This window comes from Cherax quadricarinatus, chromosome 19, assembly GCF_038502225.1.
Source record: "Cherax quadricarinatus isolate ZL_2023a chromosome 19, ASM3850222v1, whole genome shotgun sequence".
NCBI classification, from domain to species: domain Eukaryota; kingdom Metazoa; phylum Arthropoda; class Malacostraca; order Decapoda; family Parastacidae; genus Cherax; species Cherax quadricarinatus.
In genome coordinates this window covers 9,060,647-9,079,842 of record NC_091310.1, presented here as the reverse complement: position 1 = coordinate 9,079,842, position 19,196 = coordinate 9,060,647, and the positions used below count along the sequence as shown (strand labels likewise).

The following is a 19,196-nucleotide window of genomic DNA, read 5'->3' as shown; positions in this document are numbered from 1 at the left end:
GAGTGATCTGTGCCTTGTGTTCTGTTGAGGTTGGTAAGATGTTTGAGGGGAGGGTTTATGTCAGAGTTAAGTGTTCTATGTATGTAGTAGGTGCAGTAATAAGTATGGATGTTTTGCATTGCGAGTAGGTTTAGAGTTTTGAATATTGGTGGAGTGTGTTGTCTGTAGTGGGAATTTGTCATCATTCTGACTGCAGCCTTTTGTTGGGTGATTAGTGGTCTGAGATGGTTTATTGTTGTTGAGCCCCATGCACAAATTCCATAGGTGAGATAGGGGTAAATAAGCGAGTGATATAGGGCCAGGAGGGCTGACTGTGGAACATAGTACCGTATCTTCGATAGTATGCCTACGGTCTTGGATTTTTTTTTTTGGAAATTTGTTGTATGTGTGTTTGAAATTTGAGTCTATTATCAAGGTGGATTCCTAAGAATTTTCCCTCTGAGTTTTGTGATAGGTGATCCATTAATCATTATGTTTAGAGACACATCTGTATCTCTGTTACCAAACTGAATGTAGTAGGTTTTGTCAATGTTTAGAGTAAGTTTGTTGGTCCTCATCCAGGTTGATATTTTCTGTAATTCGGTATTTACAGTATTGGCTAGCATGACTGGGCTCGGGTGAGAGTAGACTTAAATCCATTATTTCTGGTTCTTACCTGATTTAACACCCTCAGTACTTTATTAACATCTCCTTTAGAACACAAGAACATAAGAAAGGAGGAACACTGCAGCAGGCCTGTTGGCCCATACAAGGCAGGTCCTTGTCAAAATGACCTCTACCCAAAGCTACCCAAGAATTTACTCCCGTACCCAATGACACCAATCAAACCCAGCCCCTCCCACTCATATATCTGTCCAATCTCTTTTTAAAGCTGCCCAAAGTCCAAGCCTCGATCACCTTACTGGGAAGATTGTTCCATGCATCCACAACTCTGTTAGAAAACTAGTACTTACCTATGTCTTTTCTAAATCTAAATTTATCAAACTTAAATCTGTTATTTCTGGTTCTTACCTGGTTCGACACCCTCAGTACTTTATTAATATCTCCTTCGTTTATGCCAGTCATCCACTTATACACTTCAATGATATCTCCCCTCATTCTACGACTCTCTAGAGAGTGGAGATTTAAGGCTTTAAATATCTTCATATGGGAGATTCTTTACACAGTATATCATTTTAGTCATGCTTCTCTGTAAGTTCTCTAATGAGTCTATACCCATCCTGTAGTAAGGAGACCAAAACTGAGCAGCATATTTGCCCAACCCAACTTTCAACGCTACCCAAGAAATAAGTTTTGATGATTCTATTTACTCATTATGCAAGTCTCACTCAAATCCAACCCCTCTCACTCATGTATTTATCTAACAAATTTTAGCTTCAATAACCCTACTAGGCAGACTGTTCCACTCATCAACTACCTTATTTCCAAACCAATACTTTCCTACATCCTTTTGAAATCTAAACTTATCTAATTTGAATCCATTCCTGCAGGCTCTTTCTTGAAGGGATATCCTCAAAACCTTATTTATATCCCCTTTGTTAATACCCATCTTCCACTTATGATCATGTCTCCCCTCATTCTTCGTCTTACAAGTGAATGTAGTTTAAGAGTCTTCAATCGTTCTTCGTACGGAAGATTTCTAATGCTATGTATTAATTTGGTCATTCTACGCTGGATGTTTTCTAGCGATTTATATCCATTCTGTAATAATATGGCCAGAACTGAGCTGTGTAATCTAGGCGAGTTCATTCAATCAGAAATTTCCACTCTTCATAATTCATTTTCTCATCTTGGCTACCCTTCCCATTCCACAGACTCTGCCTTCTCATGTCCTAAATGTAATTTCTTCTCTCACAAACTCTCTACTCCTGGAAACTCTTCTGTCCTCTGACTTCCCTACATTTCCGGTCTTTCTAACCTCAACACACTCTCCGTTCCTTAGACATCAAACTTACTTTCCACCAGACTAACACTCTTCACACTAATCTCGTTCATACCTCTCCTCCCTCTACAGATGCTCCTGGTGTCTACTCTATTTCTTGTTCCTCCTGTCCTCTTCAATACTTTGGAGAAACTGGTCAATCTCTTTCTGACAGACTTAGGGAGCACAAAAATAGTGTTAAGCTTGCCGACACTAACAATGCTCTTTTCTGTCACGTCAGAGATCACAGCCATCCTATTGACTGGTCTTCTGCTAAAACTGTCTTCCCTACTTCCAACTTTAACAGTCGTCATCTGGTTGAATCCTCCCTAATACACAACTTTCCTTGTATGAATCTTAGTCCCACCTTCGTCTCTGTAGATGCCTTCCTCTCTCACTACATTGTAACATGCTCCAAACTTGAGAACACTCGCGACCTAACCTGATTCATCCTTTTTTTCTTCTTCTCCCTCTTCCCTTTCCTCTTTCCTTTTTCTCTTTTGGGTTGTCTTTCTTCTGCCCTGTTTAATTGTTCCTTCTTTATTTATTTATTTGTTTTCCTCCCCTTGGTGTTCTTGCTGTGCATGCCTAGCTCCCTTGCAGTGCTCCTCTTTCTTAGTATTTGACTGGCCCCTCCTACTCTTACTACCTCCCCACTACTATTTTCTTCCCTCTACTACTACTACTAGCACCACCTCCTGCCTATATATACCCATCCTGCTCTCCTTTTCGTTAGTGTGACTTTGTAAATGGTCCAAGTCAGACCGAAATGTTGTCATAAGCTCCTCTCTTCTATGTGCGGGTCATTTGTGCATCGTTCCAGTCACGGTATTGTGCATTTTTTTTTTTATTTATTTAGGTGAGGCCTTACAAATGATGTATAAAGCTGTAAAATAACTGCTGGACTTCTGTTGCTTACACTTCTAGATACAAATCCCAGTAATCTGTTTGCTTTGTTACGTACACTTAGGCACTGCTGTCTTGGTTTAAGGTTGCTGCTTACCATACCCCCCCCCTCCCAAGTCCTTTTTGTAATCTGAATGGCTAAGTTATTTAACCGATAAGTACTAGAGTTATGAACACTCCCGAGCTTCAGAACCTTGCATTTATCTACACTGAACGGCATCTGCCACTTTTTTGACCAGGAATTGAGTTTGTCAAAATCCTCCTGAAGTTCCGTGACATCTATGTTTGAATCAATTATCCTACCTATCCTTGTGTCATCTGCGAATTTGCTCATATCACTAGTAATTCCCTCATCAAGGTCATTGATATACATTATAAACAGCAACGGGCCCAAGACTGATCCCTGTGGAACGCCACTTGTTACAGATCCCCACTCGGATTTAACCCCATTTAAGCATACTCTGTTTCCTATTGGTGAGCCATGACAGCACTTTTCCCCCCATGCCATGAGCTGCCACTCTCTTAACCCTTTCAGGGTCCAAGGCCAAAATCTGAAGTCACGCACCAGTGTCCAAGAAATTTTGAAAAAAAAAAAAAAATTATTTTTTCTTACAGAATTAAAGAGCATATTTTTGTGAAGGTAATAAAACAAAAAAAATTAGAATCTGATCAGTACTTACCGAGATACAGTGCCAAGAAGTTTGTAGAAAATGATGTGGTGGCGGCAACATCGACGAATTCCACATACGCGTATTATATTATTTTGTTGTTTTAGTTGTTTTTTCTTTTCTTTTCCAATTTTTTTCTATTCCTACTAACATTTGGGGCCTGAGAGACCAATACTGTATATAATTTATATATATAAACTCACTGTATTGAACACAATAACCGCACTAAAGTTATTATCATATTATTGTTTACCACTGTTGTTTATTACAATAAACATGCACAAATATTGTATAATACTAATGTTCTATCATATATTTACATATTTACAATCACTGGACATGGTTTTAGAACTGCTGGAGCTTGTGGAACTCCTTGAAACAAGGCACCATGCACAGAGGCACCTTACATTCCTCACACATAAACCGAGTGTCTTTGCGTCTTTGTTGCCGTCGTTTTGTTTGTGCACAGACAATGCATCTCTTCTGAGCAAATTTCTTTTGAGTTGAAGGAAGCTGTATTATGAAATGATCACCTTCTCTTCTCAAACGCTTGGGTATACTGTGATGAATTCGAGGACCATGTTGTATTGCAGGTGTTGTTACCTGGTACTTCATTATGAGTTGTCTGACAACAGACAAACAAAATTCACCATACGGTGGTCTGTTACCAGTCTTTATTTGGTACATATTATATGCATTCAGCATTGAAATGTCCATGAGATGGAAGAAAAGTTTCATGTACCACTTGTAACTCTTACGAACACAGTCAACAAAACCAATCTGCATGTCACACTTGTCAACCAAGCGCACGTTTTGTGTATAATCAATCACTGTCACTGGTTTTCGAATACGTTCATTAGTCACTCGATCAACTTTGCCACTGTCTTGCATTTCATTACGGTGAATGGTTGTCAACAATGTGACATCTTGTTTGTCATGCCACCGTAATGCCATGATGTCATTGGCAGTAAACACCTGCACGTCATCACCACGAACACCTGCGTTGAGCCTGGGCATATGCTTACGATTAGAACGCACTGTGCCACACACATCTGTCTTGTTCACTCGCATGAAATCACTGAGTAATGGGCTTGTGTACCAGTTATCGGTATATAATGTATGGCCCTTACCAAGATAAGGTGCCATCATGTTTCTCACTACGTCACCTGATATACCCAATAACATCTTGGTATCTTTCAATGTTTTACTACCCGTGTATACAACAATATCCAACACCAGGCCACTGTCACAATCACAGAGTACAAACAATTTTATACCAAAGCGGTTCCTCTTGCTCGGTATATACTGCTTGAATGACAGTCTACCTTTGAACAAAATCAAAGACTCGTCAATTACAAGATTCTTGAATGGATAAAAGTATATCCTGAACTTTTGTTTGAGATACATGAAAACATTTCTAATCTTGTATAACCTGTCACTTCTGTCAGGCCTGGTTTTGTCAGAGAAGTGCAACATACGTAAGAGTAAGATAAACCTGTTCACTGGTATTATTTCACTGAAGGATGGGGTACAAATTAGCCGATCTGTGGACCAGTATGCTTTTATATTATGCTTATAGACGTGAGGCATAAGCATTATTGTTGCAAAAAGCAAATACATTTCTGCAACAGTCGTCTCTTTCCACCTGTGTAGTCTTGACTGTGGTGATAAGATCGTATTTGCCATGGTGTACTGAAAATACTTATTACTTTCCCTGACAATAGTTTCCATCAATGGCTGGTCAAAGAATAATTCAAAGAATTCCAGTTCATTGGCCGTGGTTCCAAGGGGACAGGTAGGTAGAATTCCACTTTGCGAGTCATCAAAGTGGTGAGGGCTGGGAACAAAATTGGGATTTTGCTGCCAATCCCAGATACGGTTTGCTGGTGGATACTGGACATCATAGGCTGGTTATACGGGTGGTTGTGGCGGGCTGGTGGGTGACGCTCCGCTTTGTCCTTGAACTGACGAGTCAGCAGCGTGGGTTCCCGCGTGGCACAGCGAGTCACGCATGGCGGTGCCACTACCACCACCAGCCCCACTAACACCATCCACTGATGTCTGAGGCCCATCCATGCCAAGTGTAGCCACATCATCCTCACTATCACTACCTAAAACGGGTGTAGGGCCACGGGATGTACTCCGGGATGTACTACGGGATGTACTCCGTCCCCTGGGCATAGCATAGGGTACACTACCCGAGCGCATGCGGCGGCGCACATACCGACGCTTCACTGGTGAATATGTTTCCTCACTATCACTACTCGAATGATCGTCGAGCGCAATAAAATCACAATCCACGTCAGAATCATCGTCATTACTGAAGTCAGAGGCCAGGCCACGGGAAAATATTAGTTTTCTCTTACGTTTAGGAACATCCGACCGTGAGTCACGAGTGCCCACACCAGAGGTAGAAGGTCGAGGATCGTCGGGGTTTTCTGCACTATTATCGATATCCTGGTCATTATTTTCGGTCACTAACTCATCAAAGCCGTAGAATTCGTCTTCATTTCCACTTCCATCAGTGTCAGAACTATCAGACAGGAAGAGGAGAGTCCCAATTTTCCGGGGAGTCAGAGCTGACTTGCGACGAGACATGGTGAACAAGGGTGACTGAGCCGGCGTTCCCACAATGCTATGCAGGCGCCTAGATTTTTTGTTTACGGCGCACACCCACCGCGCAGACCCATTCTCTCATATGTAGGCCTATGAGCGCTTTCGCGCTAAATTTGACGGCGCTAGAATTTTGGCGTAGATCTACGGTTTGGACACTCACCGACCAGCCGTAGATCTACGGGACGGACCCTGAAAGGGTTAACCCCTTGACTGTTGCGACCCCCCCCCAAAAAAAAAAAAAAAATCTTAAGAAATGATAGAGAATCTTTTCCCGATTGTAATGACACCAAAAGAACAAAATTTGATTTAAAACTGACGGAATTACAGTGTACACTCTCGCAAAGTTAGCGACCTCGGCGATATTTACGAATAGGCAATTTTGCCCACTTTGAGCCCTATTTTTGGCAATTTCCATTGTTCCAGTCAACCAAACTCATAGCTATTTCTTTAGAACTCCATTTTTTCTATCGACTGAGTACAAGAATCTGCCCATTTACCGATTTAAACTACCTAATAACATGGTCAGAAATTTGCAATTTGGTCAATTTCATGAAAATTAAAAAATATGACAACTACAAAATAGGGTCCAGTATGAACACTGCAGACATTTCTGGCTCTAAAATAACATTTTTTTTTTCTTCATCAGCCACGTCTCCAGGCCCCTCTGATATTACTCTTGCTATTTTGAATTTTTATTCAAACAAAAAAATAGAAGATTTACTGTTATGCAAACTACTGCAATATTGTAATAATTATATAAATAACGTCAACCCATTCATGACTGCGTATTAGAATGGCTACTTGGACATTTATTGGAAAATGACAATTGCTTACTCTTAAACATCGGCAAAAATCAAACATTTCCCCTACTTTGAGCGTCATTTCAAGGTTCTTTTCATAGTAAAACCAATCAAAATCGCCTCTACTTCTATAATATGTTTTCCATTCTATCAAATGAGACCAAGAAAACGAGAATAGAACCATAAATACTAAAGGAAAATATATCACAAAGTCGGCATTTTAATTAAAAAAAAAAAAAAAAAAAAAAAAAAAAAAAAAAAAAAAAAAAAAAAAAAAAAAAAAAAAAAAAAAAAAGTCAGATTTTTTCCTCATTATGCACTGCGTGCTGTAGGTTTTTTTTTATATGGTGCACACTGACCACACAGACCCATTCTTTCACATGTGGGCCTACCAGCTTTCTCCTGCTTGATTTGAATGGTGGCTTCTAAGACGTATATATACGACCAAAACAGTCAAAGGGTTAACACTCTCTGGTGCGGTACTCTATCAAAAGCCTTACCAAAATCTAAACAAACAATATTGAATTCTTTATAAACAATATCGTCATCTAGTTAGACACTTCAGTGATATCTCCCCTCATTCTACGTCTCTCCAGAGAGTGGAGATTTAACCCTTTCAGGGTCGAGAGGCCCTCTCCTCAACTTGTTCTCGGTCGAAATTTTTTCGGGAAAAAAAAAAAAATTATTTTTTCTTATGAAAAGATCGAGAATCTTTTCACAATCATATTGACACCAAAAGTATGAAATTTGATGGAAAACTTACGGAATTATGCTCTCACGAAGTGGGCAGTCTCGACAATGTTTACGCATCGGCGATTTCGCCCACTGAGCCCTATTTTCGGCCAATTCCATATACTAGTCGACAAAAATCATAAATATTTCATTAGAACTCCATTTTTTGTATCGAATGAGTACAAGAAACCACCCATTTACCGATTTCAACTATCCAATAAAACTGTCAGAAATTAGCAATTTTGCCAATTTCACACAAGTTTCAAAGGATGCCAATTTCAAAATAGGGTCCAGAATACACAAGACAGACATTCCTGGGACTAAAATAACATTTCCTCTGTTCATTAGTCACGTCCCCATGCCCCTCTTACATTTCTTTTGCTTTCCACTTTGAATTTTTATTCTCACAAAAAAATAGAAAATTTTCTGTTATGCAGACTACTGTATTAGTGAAGAAATGGTATAAATAATATCAGCGCACTTTTTTTTTTTTTTTCAACAAACCGGCCGTATCCCACCGAGGCAGGGTGGCCCAAAAAGAAAAACAAAAGTTTCTCTTTTTTAAATTTAGTAATTTATACAGGAGAAGGGGTTACTAGCCCCTTGCTCCCGGCATTTTAGTCGCCTCTTACAACACGCATGGCTTACGGAGGAAGAATTCTGTTCCACTTCCCCATGGAGATAAGAGGAATTAAACAAGAACTAGAAAGAAAACAGCAGAAAACCCAGAGGGGTATGTGTGTATATATACGCTTGTACATGTATGTGTAGTGTGACCTAAGTTTAAGTAGAAGTAACAAGACATACCTGAAATCTTGCATGTTTATGAGACAGAAAAAAGGCACCAGCAATCCTACCATCATGTAAAACAATTACAGGCTTTCGTTTTACACTCACTTGGCAGGACGGTAGTACCTCCCTGGGCGGTTGCTGTCTACCAACCTACTACCTAGAATGTATGAAAGAATGTGAAAGAATATTAGACTCACCAGTTGACACGTATTGGACGCGTGGCATGATTTGTTTACTTTTGAACTTTGGCAAAAATCGAACATTTCTGCTACTTTGAGCTCAATTTCAAGGTACTTTTCATTGTGAAACCAATCAAAATCATCTCAATTTTTGTAATATTTCTTCCATTCTTTAAAATGAGACCAGGAAAACTAGAATACAACCATAAGTACCATACGAAAATACAGCACATTGTTCCAGTTTTAAACCAAAAACACGGTCAAAGTTTTTTTTTTCTCATTATGCACTGTGTGCTGCAGGATTTTTTTTTATGCTGTGCACACTGACCACATAGATCCATTCTTTCATATTTAAGCCTACCAGCTTTCTCTCGCTAGATTTGAAGGCACTAGAATTTCTGCACACTAGTACGTCAATAACCCTGGTGCGTAAGCCGTATTAGTATGTCGGAAACCCTGAAAGGGTTAAGGCTTTAAGTCCATATTAGGCAGACTGTGTCACTCATCAACCTAAGAGTATGTTGTACAAGAATGGTATACAATACCGACAAGATGAAATTAAGACACATGTGCAACATCTGTGTATCTTTATTGTAGACATTTTGCCGTCCAGTGACAATCAATAGAAATTCCAGGACATAATTTGAAGACGGTAGAACTATATACAGAAACTGAGGGACTGATTACCTCATCTTCTGTATATACAGTGGACCCCCGGTTCGCGATGCTATCGGTATCCGATGAATCCGGTATGCGATGCATTATATCGCAAAAAATTTGCCTCGGTTCCCGTTACAAAACCCGGTATACGCGATTCGTCCGAGACGTGTCCACGTGTGGCCTGAATTGCCCCGTGTGTGCCAATGTTTACAAGCCAGCCAGTGTGCTCGCATCTAAGGATACATTCGGTACATTCCACATTATCACAGTGTTTTTGGTGCTTATTTCTGCAAAATAAGTCACCATGGGCCCCAAGAAAGCTTCTAGTGCCAACCCTTCGAGACCAAGGGTGCTAATGACTATTGAAAAGAAGAAAGAGATAGTGGAGTGCGTGTGTTGGAGCTGGCCAACTTGTATACAAAACCCCAATCAACCATCTCTACTATAGTGACCAGGAAAACGGAAATCAAGGAAGCTGTTGTTGCAAAAGGTGCAACTGTGATTACGAAACAGCGACCGCAAGTGTTAGAAAATGTTGAGAGACTGTTATTGGTGTGGATAAATGAAAAACAGATAGCAGGAGATAGCATCTCTCAAGTGATCATTTGTGAAAAGGCTAGGCAGTTGCATGACGATTTGGTAAAGAAATTGCCTGCAACTAGAGGTGATGTGAGTGAATTTAAGGCCAGCAAAGGCTGGTTTGAAAGATTTAAGAATCGTAGTGGCATACATAGTGTGATTAGGCATGGTGAGGCTGCCAGTTCAGACCAAAAAGCAGCTGAAAAATATGTGAAAGAATTCAAGGATTACTACATAGACAGTGAAGACTTGAAACCTGAACAAGTGTTTAATTGCGACGAAACAGGCCTGTTTTGGAAGAAATTGCCAAGCAGGACGTACATTACTCAGGAGGAAAAGGCACTCCCAGGACGTAAGCCTATGAAAGACAGGCTTACTCTTCTGATGTGTGCCAATGCTAGTGGTGATTGCAAAGTGAAGCCTTTATTGGTGTATCACTGTGAAACTCCCAGAGCAAAAGAATATCCTCAAGGTAATTTGTGTGTGCTGTGGAGGGCAAACAGTAAGGCATGGGTCACTAGGGACTTTTTCTATGACTGGTTACACTATGCATTTGCCCCCAATGTGAAAAATTACCTAATTGAAAAGAAATTAGACCTGAACCGCCTCCTGGTATTAGACAACGTCCCTGGTTATCCTACAGACTTGGCAGAGTGACTTTCTGGGGATATGAGCTTCATTAAGGTCAAGTTTTTGCCTCCTAATACCACTCCTCTCCTGCAGCCCATGGACCAGCAGGTCATTTCCAACTTCAAGAAACTGTACACAAAAGCTATGTTTGAAAGGTGCTTTGAAGTGACCACAGACACACTATTGACTCTAAAGGCATTTTGGAAGGATCACTTTAATATCCTCAATTGTGTAAACCTTATAGGTAAGGCTTGGGAGGGAGTGACTATGAGGACCTTGAACTCTGCCTGGAAAAAACTGTGGCCAGAATGTGTAGACAAAAGGGATTTCGAAGGGTTTGAGGCAAACCCTGAGAAGCCTATGCCAGTTGAGGAATCCATTGTGGCATTGGGGAAGTCCTTGGGGTTGGAGGTTAGTGGGGAGGATGTGGAAGAGTTGATGGAGGAGGACAATGACGAACTAACCACTGATGAGCTGCTAGATCATCTTCAACAGCAAGAGGCCAGACCTGAGGAAACTGCTTCAGAGGAGGGGATGGATAAAGTGAAGAAGTTGTCTACTTCAAAGATTAGGGAAATGTGTGCAAAGTGGCTTGAAGTGCAAAGCTTTTTTGATGAAAATCACCTCAGACAGCTACTGCAAGCCGTGTTGCCAACCTGTACAATGACACTGTTGTGAACCACTTTAGGAAAGTCATAAAAGAACGAGAGATACAGGCCTCTATGGATAGATATGTTGTGCGACAAAAGTCCAGTGACTCTCAAGCTGGTCCTAGTGGCATTAAAAGAAGGGAAGTAACCTCGGAAAAGGACTTGCTACCTCAAGTCCTAATGGAGGGGGATTCCCCTTCTAAACAATAGGTTCAACACTCTCCCCTCCTCCCATCCCATCAATCATCACCAGATCTTCATTAAAGGTAAGTGTCATGTATTCTATTCTTAGTAGAGTACATACCACAAACTGTGCATGTCTTCTTCAGTTTGTGTGCATTAAACTTAATATTTCATGTAGTAAAAGTTTTTTTTTTCATACTTTTGGGTGTCTTGCATGGATTAATTTGATTTCTTATGGGGAAAATTGATTTGCTTCCCGATAATTTTGGTTTACGATGAGCTCTCAGGAATGGATTAATATCGCGAACCGAGGGTCCACTGTAGTTATACTATCTTCACATTATGTCCTGGAATTTGTATTGATAAAGCCACTGGATGGCAAAACGTGCACAATATATATGCCCAGATGTTGCACATGTGTCTTAATTTCAACATAAAAACATAAGAAAGGACGAACACTACAGTAGGCCTGTTGACCTATACTTGGCAGGTCCTTCACAAATCCAACCACTAACAGAATAAACGCTACCCAAGCAATAAGCTTTGATAATTCTATTTACTCACATGTAAGTCCCACTCAAATCCAACCCCTCTCACTCGTGTTATTCAACCTAAATTTGAAACTAGCCAAGGTTTTGGCTTCGATAGGACCTTGGATAGCTTTAACCCCTAAACAGACCAAACGTATATATACGTTCTTACCGCTAGCGCCCCAAACGATATACGTTTTAATTTTCCTGCCTCCAAATTTGGCACGACTGGTCTGAGATGTCTGGTCAGCATAGAATGGGTCTTAACACACTGTGTGCACCAAATTAAAAAAATCTGGGATCACTTAGTACCTTGTGGGAGCGCCAGTTAAAATGAGCGCCAGCTTGAGCAAACAGTGTGGCAAACACCAAGGATTCACTTATGTAATATCATATTAACACTTCCCTTTTAAGAGGAAAGTGATGTTAACCCCAAGTTTAGGGTCTGTCTCTATCTCTGTCTGTATCTGTCTGTCTCTGTATCTATCTCTTGAGTCTCTTTTCATCTGTCTCACAGGTACACACAAATACAATTATCCATAGTGTAAATTACCTAGGATAACCTAAAATATCTTAAGTGCTATACTGTACTTGTAGATATAATGCATATGAATACCTGTTGGTTCACAGTGGCTCTCTCTCTGAGACAGACAAGCAGAGATGGAAAGAGACAAGCAGACACAGAGACAACAGTTTTGGTAATCCCGCACCTCCTCCTAACTTCCAAACTACGAATTCTCTGCATTATATTCACACCACACATTGCCCTCAGACATGAATCAGAGACAGATACGAAAACTATACTCTCATACATTCCCCTCTTTGCTCATCAAATGTGCACCACTCACTCTTTTTCCCTCATCAATTCTATGATTCACCTCATCTTTCATAGACCCATCCGCTGACACGTCCACTCCCAAATATCTGAATACGTTCACCTCCTCATCTTTATCTTTTAACTCCACGCCTCTTGCCAAGACCCTCACATTTACTTCTCTTACAACCCCATCTATAAATATATTAAACAACCACGGTGACATCACACATCCTTGTCTAAGGCCTACTTTTACTGGGAAAAAATTTCCCTCTTTCCTACATACTCTAACTTGAGCCTCACTATCCTCGTAAAAACCTTATTGCCCCCCTATCCACCCTGTCATACGCCTTTTCCAAATCCATAAATGCCACAAAGACCTCTTTAGCCTTATCTAAATACTGTTCACTTATATGTTTCACTGTAAACACCTGGTCCACACACCCCCTACCTTTCCTAAAGCTCTGCACTCAACAGACTTATCCACTTGCTGGTGCCCATCAAATGTCATAGCTTATCTCCTCTTATCTCTGCACTATCTCATTTTATCTCTGCACCTTCGCTGGCACCCATCAAATGTCATACCACATCTTATCACTGCCCTCCCGGATGCTTGTCACTGAACACTTCTCTTGCACATTGCTTCAAGAGAGCTTCTTCCTTCTTCCTCCTCCTTCCTTCCTTCCTTCTATACTCTCGTATATCCAAAACATTGCTGGGACCTATAAATACTTTGTACATATTCCTAGACAATAGTAAATGACCAAGGTAGGTGTAAATGTCCACCTGTCAATGTGTTTGTGACAATTTGAGTACAATTTCAGTACCTAGTATTAGTGTCAGAACAAAGATTGGTTATGAAATGCCAAGAAATGCAATAAATTGTAATTATCAGACCATAAAAATCATATAAAATATAAAAATGAGAAAAAATGGTATATCGGCAACAACTGCTGTCAGGTGAGCATTAAATGCCAACTTAGTAGCCTCATATCTCAGTAAGTACCGACCCTAATTTTTTTTAGTTTAATCTTATTACACTTAGAAAATTTTTCTCTGTATTTCAATGAAAAAAAAAAGTTATTTTTTCAAAATATTCGGGGCACTGGAGGAGAGAAAGTGTATATATACGTTTGGACTGTTTAGGGGTTAAAAAGAGATTTGACAAATACACCTACCATGCGACTTACGACCTGCTCGACTTACGACCACTCGACTTACGACCGTGTTTTTTATGCCAAATTTCTGGGAAATAAACAATTATTTGTGTTGTACACAGTGTTTATCCTAAACCTTACAGTATAAAATACAGCACTAACAGCATAAAAAGTAAAGTAAAACATGAAATACCAAAATAAAACAATAAAATAAAGTCATTACAAAAATGTTTTGTTGATATTCAGTAGTAAAGTTCGACTTAAGACCATTTTGACTTACGACCAGTTTCTCGGAACCGAACTCGGTCGTAAGTCGGATGGTAGGTGTATATGAGTGGGAGGAGCATGTATGTATATACAATACATGTATGCATTTTAAGATTTTTTTGTGTGTTTTATGATTGTTCATGGTTCAATAGGTTAAGGGAGCAGTATTGTATTATATTTCCCTACAATATATTGGGGCACCAAACATTCGCGATTTTTCAACATTTGCGAGGGTCTTGATCTCCTAACCCTTGCGAATGTTGAGGGAGACCTGTGCTCAGGATGTTTCATGTTCCATAAGGCACTGTTTATGACGAACGATCAACACATTAGTGACATAATCAAGTGTCCTGAGTAAGAGAGCAGGATGAGGTATGGAAGGGTAGAGGTAATCACATTTGATGTTAGGAAAAAGATAAAGTTGGTTTTAGTTTCTTGTACTAAGAATCCTCAACATAAAAGGAAGCTCCTTACTAAAATTTTAGTGTTAACAATACAATTACTTGAAAAGTGAGGAATACAAAAAAAATCACTTGAATTGTGATAGACTCACTGACCTGTGGATCATCATCAGAGAGGGGAATGAGTCTTGGATACAAGTAAGGAACAGAAGCTTCAACAGGCATAGTAGACACAAGATACATTTGCCAGGAGCGCTCATCACAGGGTATGTCATGCCCACCGCTAACTGCATCACATTTGCTAAGGCAATTAACATACAGAGGCAACAGCTTCATCAATTCTGGCAAGATGAGTTGTCCAGCAGATGATGGTGATGCACAGTTTTTTCTATAGCAGGCTAGTATATTAGCAGTCTTGGCGATCAAGTTATCTTTTACCTGAAAACAGAAATAATTATTTTAATATGTAACATTTGTATAACACTCTCCGAACGAATTTGTACAGGCTTAAATCTATGCTAGTATTCATGCATCTGCACTAAATTACAGAAAATGTACAGTTACATTGCATCAGTACACCACCATGACAGTACTATTGATACAGGCACAACCTGTGGTTCTACTAAGTGCATTTCAATCACTTTATGTGCTATTTATAAAGATTACACTGTGTATATTTCAAACCTTTTAATCAAGTAACACCAGATGAGGAAAAAAGTGATTAGGTCAAGTTGAGAGGAAATATAAAGTGACAGCAATACTCAGTAAAAGTCTGCAAAACATTAGTATAAAAAAATCACTAGTGCCTGAACGAGCAATTGTAGTGGAAATAGGTACCTCAGGAGCCACAGAGACCACAGCACTAGTTCAAGGCCAGTCAAACATTTGGGAAAAAATTTGAGATTTCAAGAAAATATCTTAAAAAATATTTGAAAAGCACAAGTGAAGGAGGAAAGAGGAGTGACAGCTGGAATGAGGAGGTAAAGGATGCAATAAATGAGAAAAAGGAGCTTATGAGAGATTTTTACAAAGCAGAAGTGATATAAGAATGGCAGAGTATATGGAGAGTAAAAGAAAGGTGAAGAGAGTGGTGAGAGTACAAAAGGAGAGCAAATGATAGAGTAGGAGAGGCACTGTCAACAAATTTTGCTGAGAATAAGAAAAATTTTTGGACCGAGATAAACTAGTAAAGAAAGCATAGGGAATGAATGGGTTTGTCAGTTAAAAAGGGAGTTGGGGAGTTAGTAGATGGGGAGCTGGAGGTATTGGGTAGATGGCAGGAATATTTTTGAGGAACTTTCACATGATGACGAAGAAAGGGAGGTAGTAATTTCATGCAATGGACAGGGGGGTATAACATCTTTCAGGAGTGAAGAAGAGCATGATGTAAGTGTGGGGGAGGTGCATGAGACATTACGTAGAATGAAAGGGGGTAAAGCAGGTGGATCTGATGGGACCATGACAGAAATGTTAAAAGCAGGGGGGAATATAGTGTTGGAGTGGTTGGTATTTTTGTTTAATAAATGCATGCAAGAGGGGAAGGTACCCAGGGATTGGCAGAGAACATGTATAGTTCCTTTATATTAAAGGAAGGGGAACAAGACAGATTATAAAAATTACAGGGGAATAAGTTTACTAAGAATACCAGGTAAAGTGTATGGCAGGGTTATTACTGAAAGAATTAGAGGTAAAACAGAGAGCAGAACTGCAGATGAACAAAAAGGCTTTAGAAGCGTAGAGTATGTGTAGATAACATGTTTACACTGGTGTGTGCGTATATATACACATATATATATATACATTATATAAATATATATATATATATAGTATATATATATATATATATATATATATATATATATATATATATTATATATATATATATATATATATTATATATATATATATATATACTATATATATATATATATATATACTATATATATATATATATAAATATATATATATATACTATATATATATATATATATATACTATATATATATATATATACTATATATATATATATATATATATATATACTATATATATATATATATATACTACTATATATATATATATATATACTACTATATATATATATATATATATACTATATATATATATATATATATATACTATATATATATATATATATACTACTATATATATATATATATATATATATATATACTATATATATATATATATATATATATACTATATATATATATATATATATACTATATATATATATATATATACTATATATATATATATATATATATACTATATATATATATATATATACTATATATATATATATATATATATATACTATATATACATATATATATACTATATATATACATATATATATACTATATATATACATATATATATACTATATATATACATATATATATACTATATATATATATATATATATATACTATATATATAAATATATATATATATATAAAATATATATACATATATATATATATATATATATATATATATATTAAATCTGGATTAAATCTGGAGTATCTGAGAGTTAGAGCAAAGGAAGGGGTAGCAGTAATGTTAAATGATCAGTTATGGAAGGAGAAAAGAGAATATGAATGTGTAAATTCAAGAATTATGTGGATTAAAGTAAAGGTTGGATGCGAGAAGTGGGTCATAATAAGCGTGTATGCACCTGGAGAAGAGAGGAATGCAGAGGAGAGAGAGAGATTTTGGGAGATGTTAAGTGAATGTATAGGAGCCTTTGAACCAAGTGAGAGAGTAATTGTGGTAGGGGACCTGAATGCTAAAGTAGGAGAAACTTTTAGAGAGGGTGTGGTAGGTAAGTTTGGGGTGCCAGGTGTAAATGATAATGGGAGCCCTTTGATTGAACTTTGTGTAGAAAGGGGTTTAGTTATAGGTAATACATATTTTAAGAAAAAGAGGATAAATAAGTATACAAGATATGATGTAGGGCGAAATGACAGTAGTTTGTTGGATTATGTATTGGTAGATAAAAGACTGCTGAGTAGACTTCAGGATGTACATGTTTATAGAGGGGCCACAGATATATCAGATCACTTTCTAGTTGTAGCTACACTGAGAGTAAAAGGTAGATGGGATACAAGGAGAATAGAAGCATCAGGGAAGAGAGAGGTGAAGGTTTATAAACTAAAAGAGGAGGCAGTTAGGGTAAGATATAAACAGCTATTGGAGGATAGATGGGCAAATGAGAGCATAGGCAATGGGGTCGAAGAGGTATGGGGTAGGATTAAAAATGAAGTGTTAGAGTGTTCAGCAGAAGTTTGTGGTTACAGGAAAGTGGGTGCAGGAGGGAAGAGGAGCGATTGGTGGAATGATGATGTAAAGAGAGTAGTAATGGAGAAAAAGTTAGCATATGAGAAGTTTTTACAAAGTAGAAGTGATGCAAGGAGGGAAGAGTATATGGAGAAAAAGAGAGAGGTTAAGAGAGTGGTGAAGCAATGTAAAAAGAGAGCAAATGAGAGAGTGGGTGAGATGTTATCAACAAATTTTGTTGAAAATAAGAAAACGTTTTGGAGTGAGATTAACAAGTTAAGAAAGCCTAGAGAACAAATGGATTTGTCAGTTAAAAATAGGAGAGGAGAGTTATTAAATGGAGAGTTAGAGGTATTGGGAAGATGGAGGGAATATTTTGAAGATTTGTTAAATGTTGATGAAGATAGGGAAGCTGTGATTTCGTGTATAGGGCAAGGAGGAATAACATCTTGTAGGAGTGAGGAAGAGCCAGTTGTGAGTGTGGGGGAAGTTCGTGAGGCAGTAGGCAAAATGAAAGGGGGTAAGGCAGCCGGGATTGATGGGATAAAGATAGAAATGTTAAAAGCAGGTGGGGATATAGTTTTGGAGTGGTTGGTGCAATTATTTAATAAATGTATGGAAGAGGGTAAGGTACCTAGGGATTGGCAGAGAGCATGCATAGTTCCTTTGTATAAAGGCAAAGGGGATAAAAGAGAGTGCAAAAATTATAGGGGGATAAGTCTGTTGAGTGTACCTGGTAAAGTGTATGGTAGAGTTATAATTGAAAGAATTAAGAGTAAGACGGAGAATAGGATAGCAGATGAACAAGGAGGCTTTAGGAAAGGTAGGGGGTGTGTGGACCAGGTGTTTACAGTGAAACATATAAGTGAACAGTATTTAGATAAGGCTAAAGAGGTCTTTGTGGCATTTATGGATTTGGAAAAGGCGTATGACAGGGTGGATAGGAGGGCAATGTGGCAGATGTTGCAAGTGTATGGTGTAGGAGGTAGGTTACTGAAAGCAGTGAAGAGTTTTTACGAGGATAGTGAGGCTCAAGTTAGAGTATGTAGGAAAGAGGGAAATTTTTTCCCAGTAAAAGTAGGCCTTAGACAAGGATGTGTGATGTCACCGTGGTTGTTTAATATATTTATAGATGGGGTTGTAAGAGAAGTAAATGCGAGGGTCTTGACAAGAGGCGTGGAGTTAAAAGATAAAGAATCACACACAAAGTGGGAGTTGTCACAGCTGCTCTTTGCTGATGACACTGTGCTCTTGGGAGATTCTGAAGAGAAGTTGCAGAGATTGGTGGATGAATTTGGTAGGGTGTGCAAAAGAAGAAAATTAAAGGTGAATACAGGAAAGAGTAAGGTTATGAGGATAACAAAAAGATTAGGTGATGAAAGATTGAATATCAGATTGGAGGGAGAGA

At 38.4% G+C, this 19,196-nt stretch overlaps 1 protein-coding gene across 1 annotated transcript in view; it reads right to left on the bottom strand.

Moving 5' to 3' along the window:
- Positions 1–19,196, bottom strand: part of Sec24CD (Secretory 24CD) — a gene marked incomplete at its 3' end in the record, with an annotated part of 157,089 nt that overhangs the window by 16,012 nt on the left and 121,881 nt on the right. The window contains 1 exon segment of the mRNA XM_070086547.1: positions 14,642–14,923. Coding sequence (XP_069942648.1) covers positions 14,642–14,923 — 282 coding nt within the window.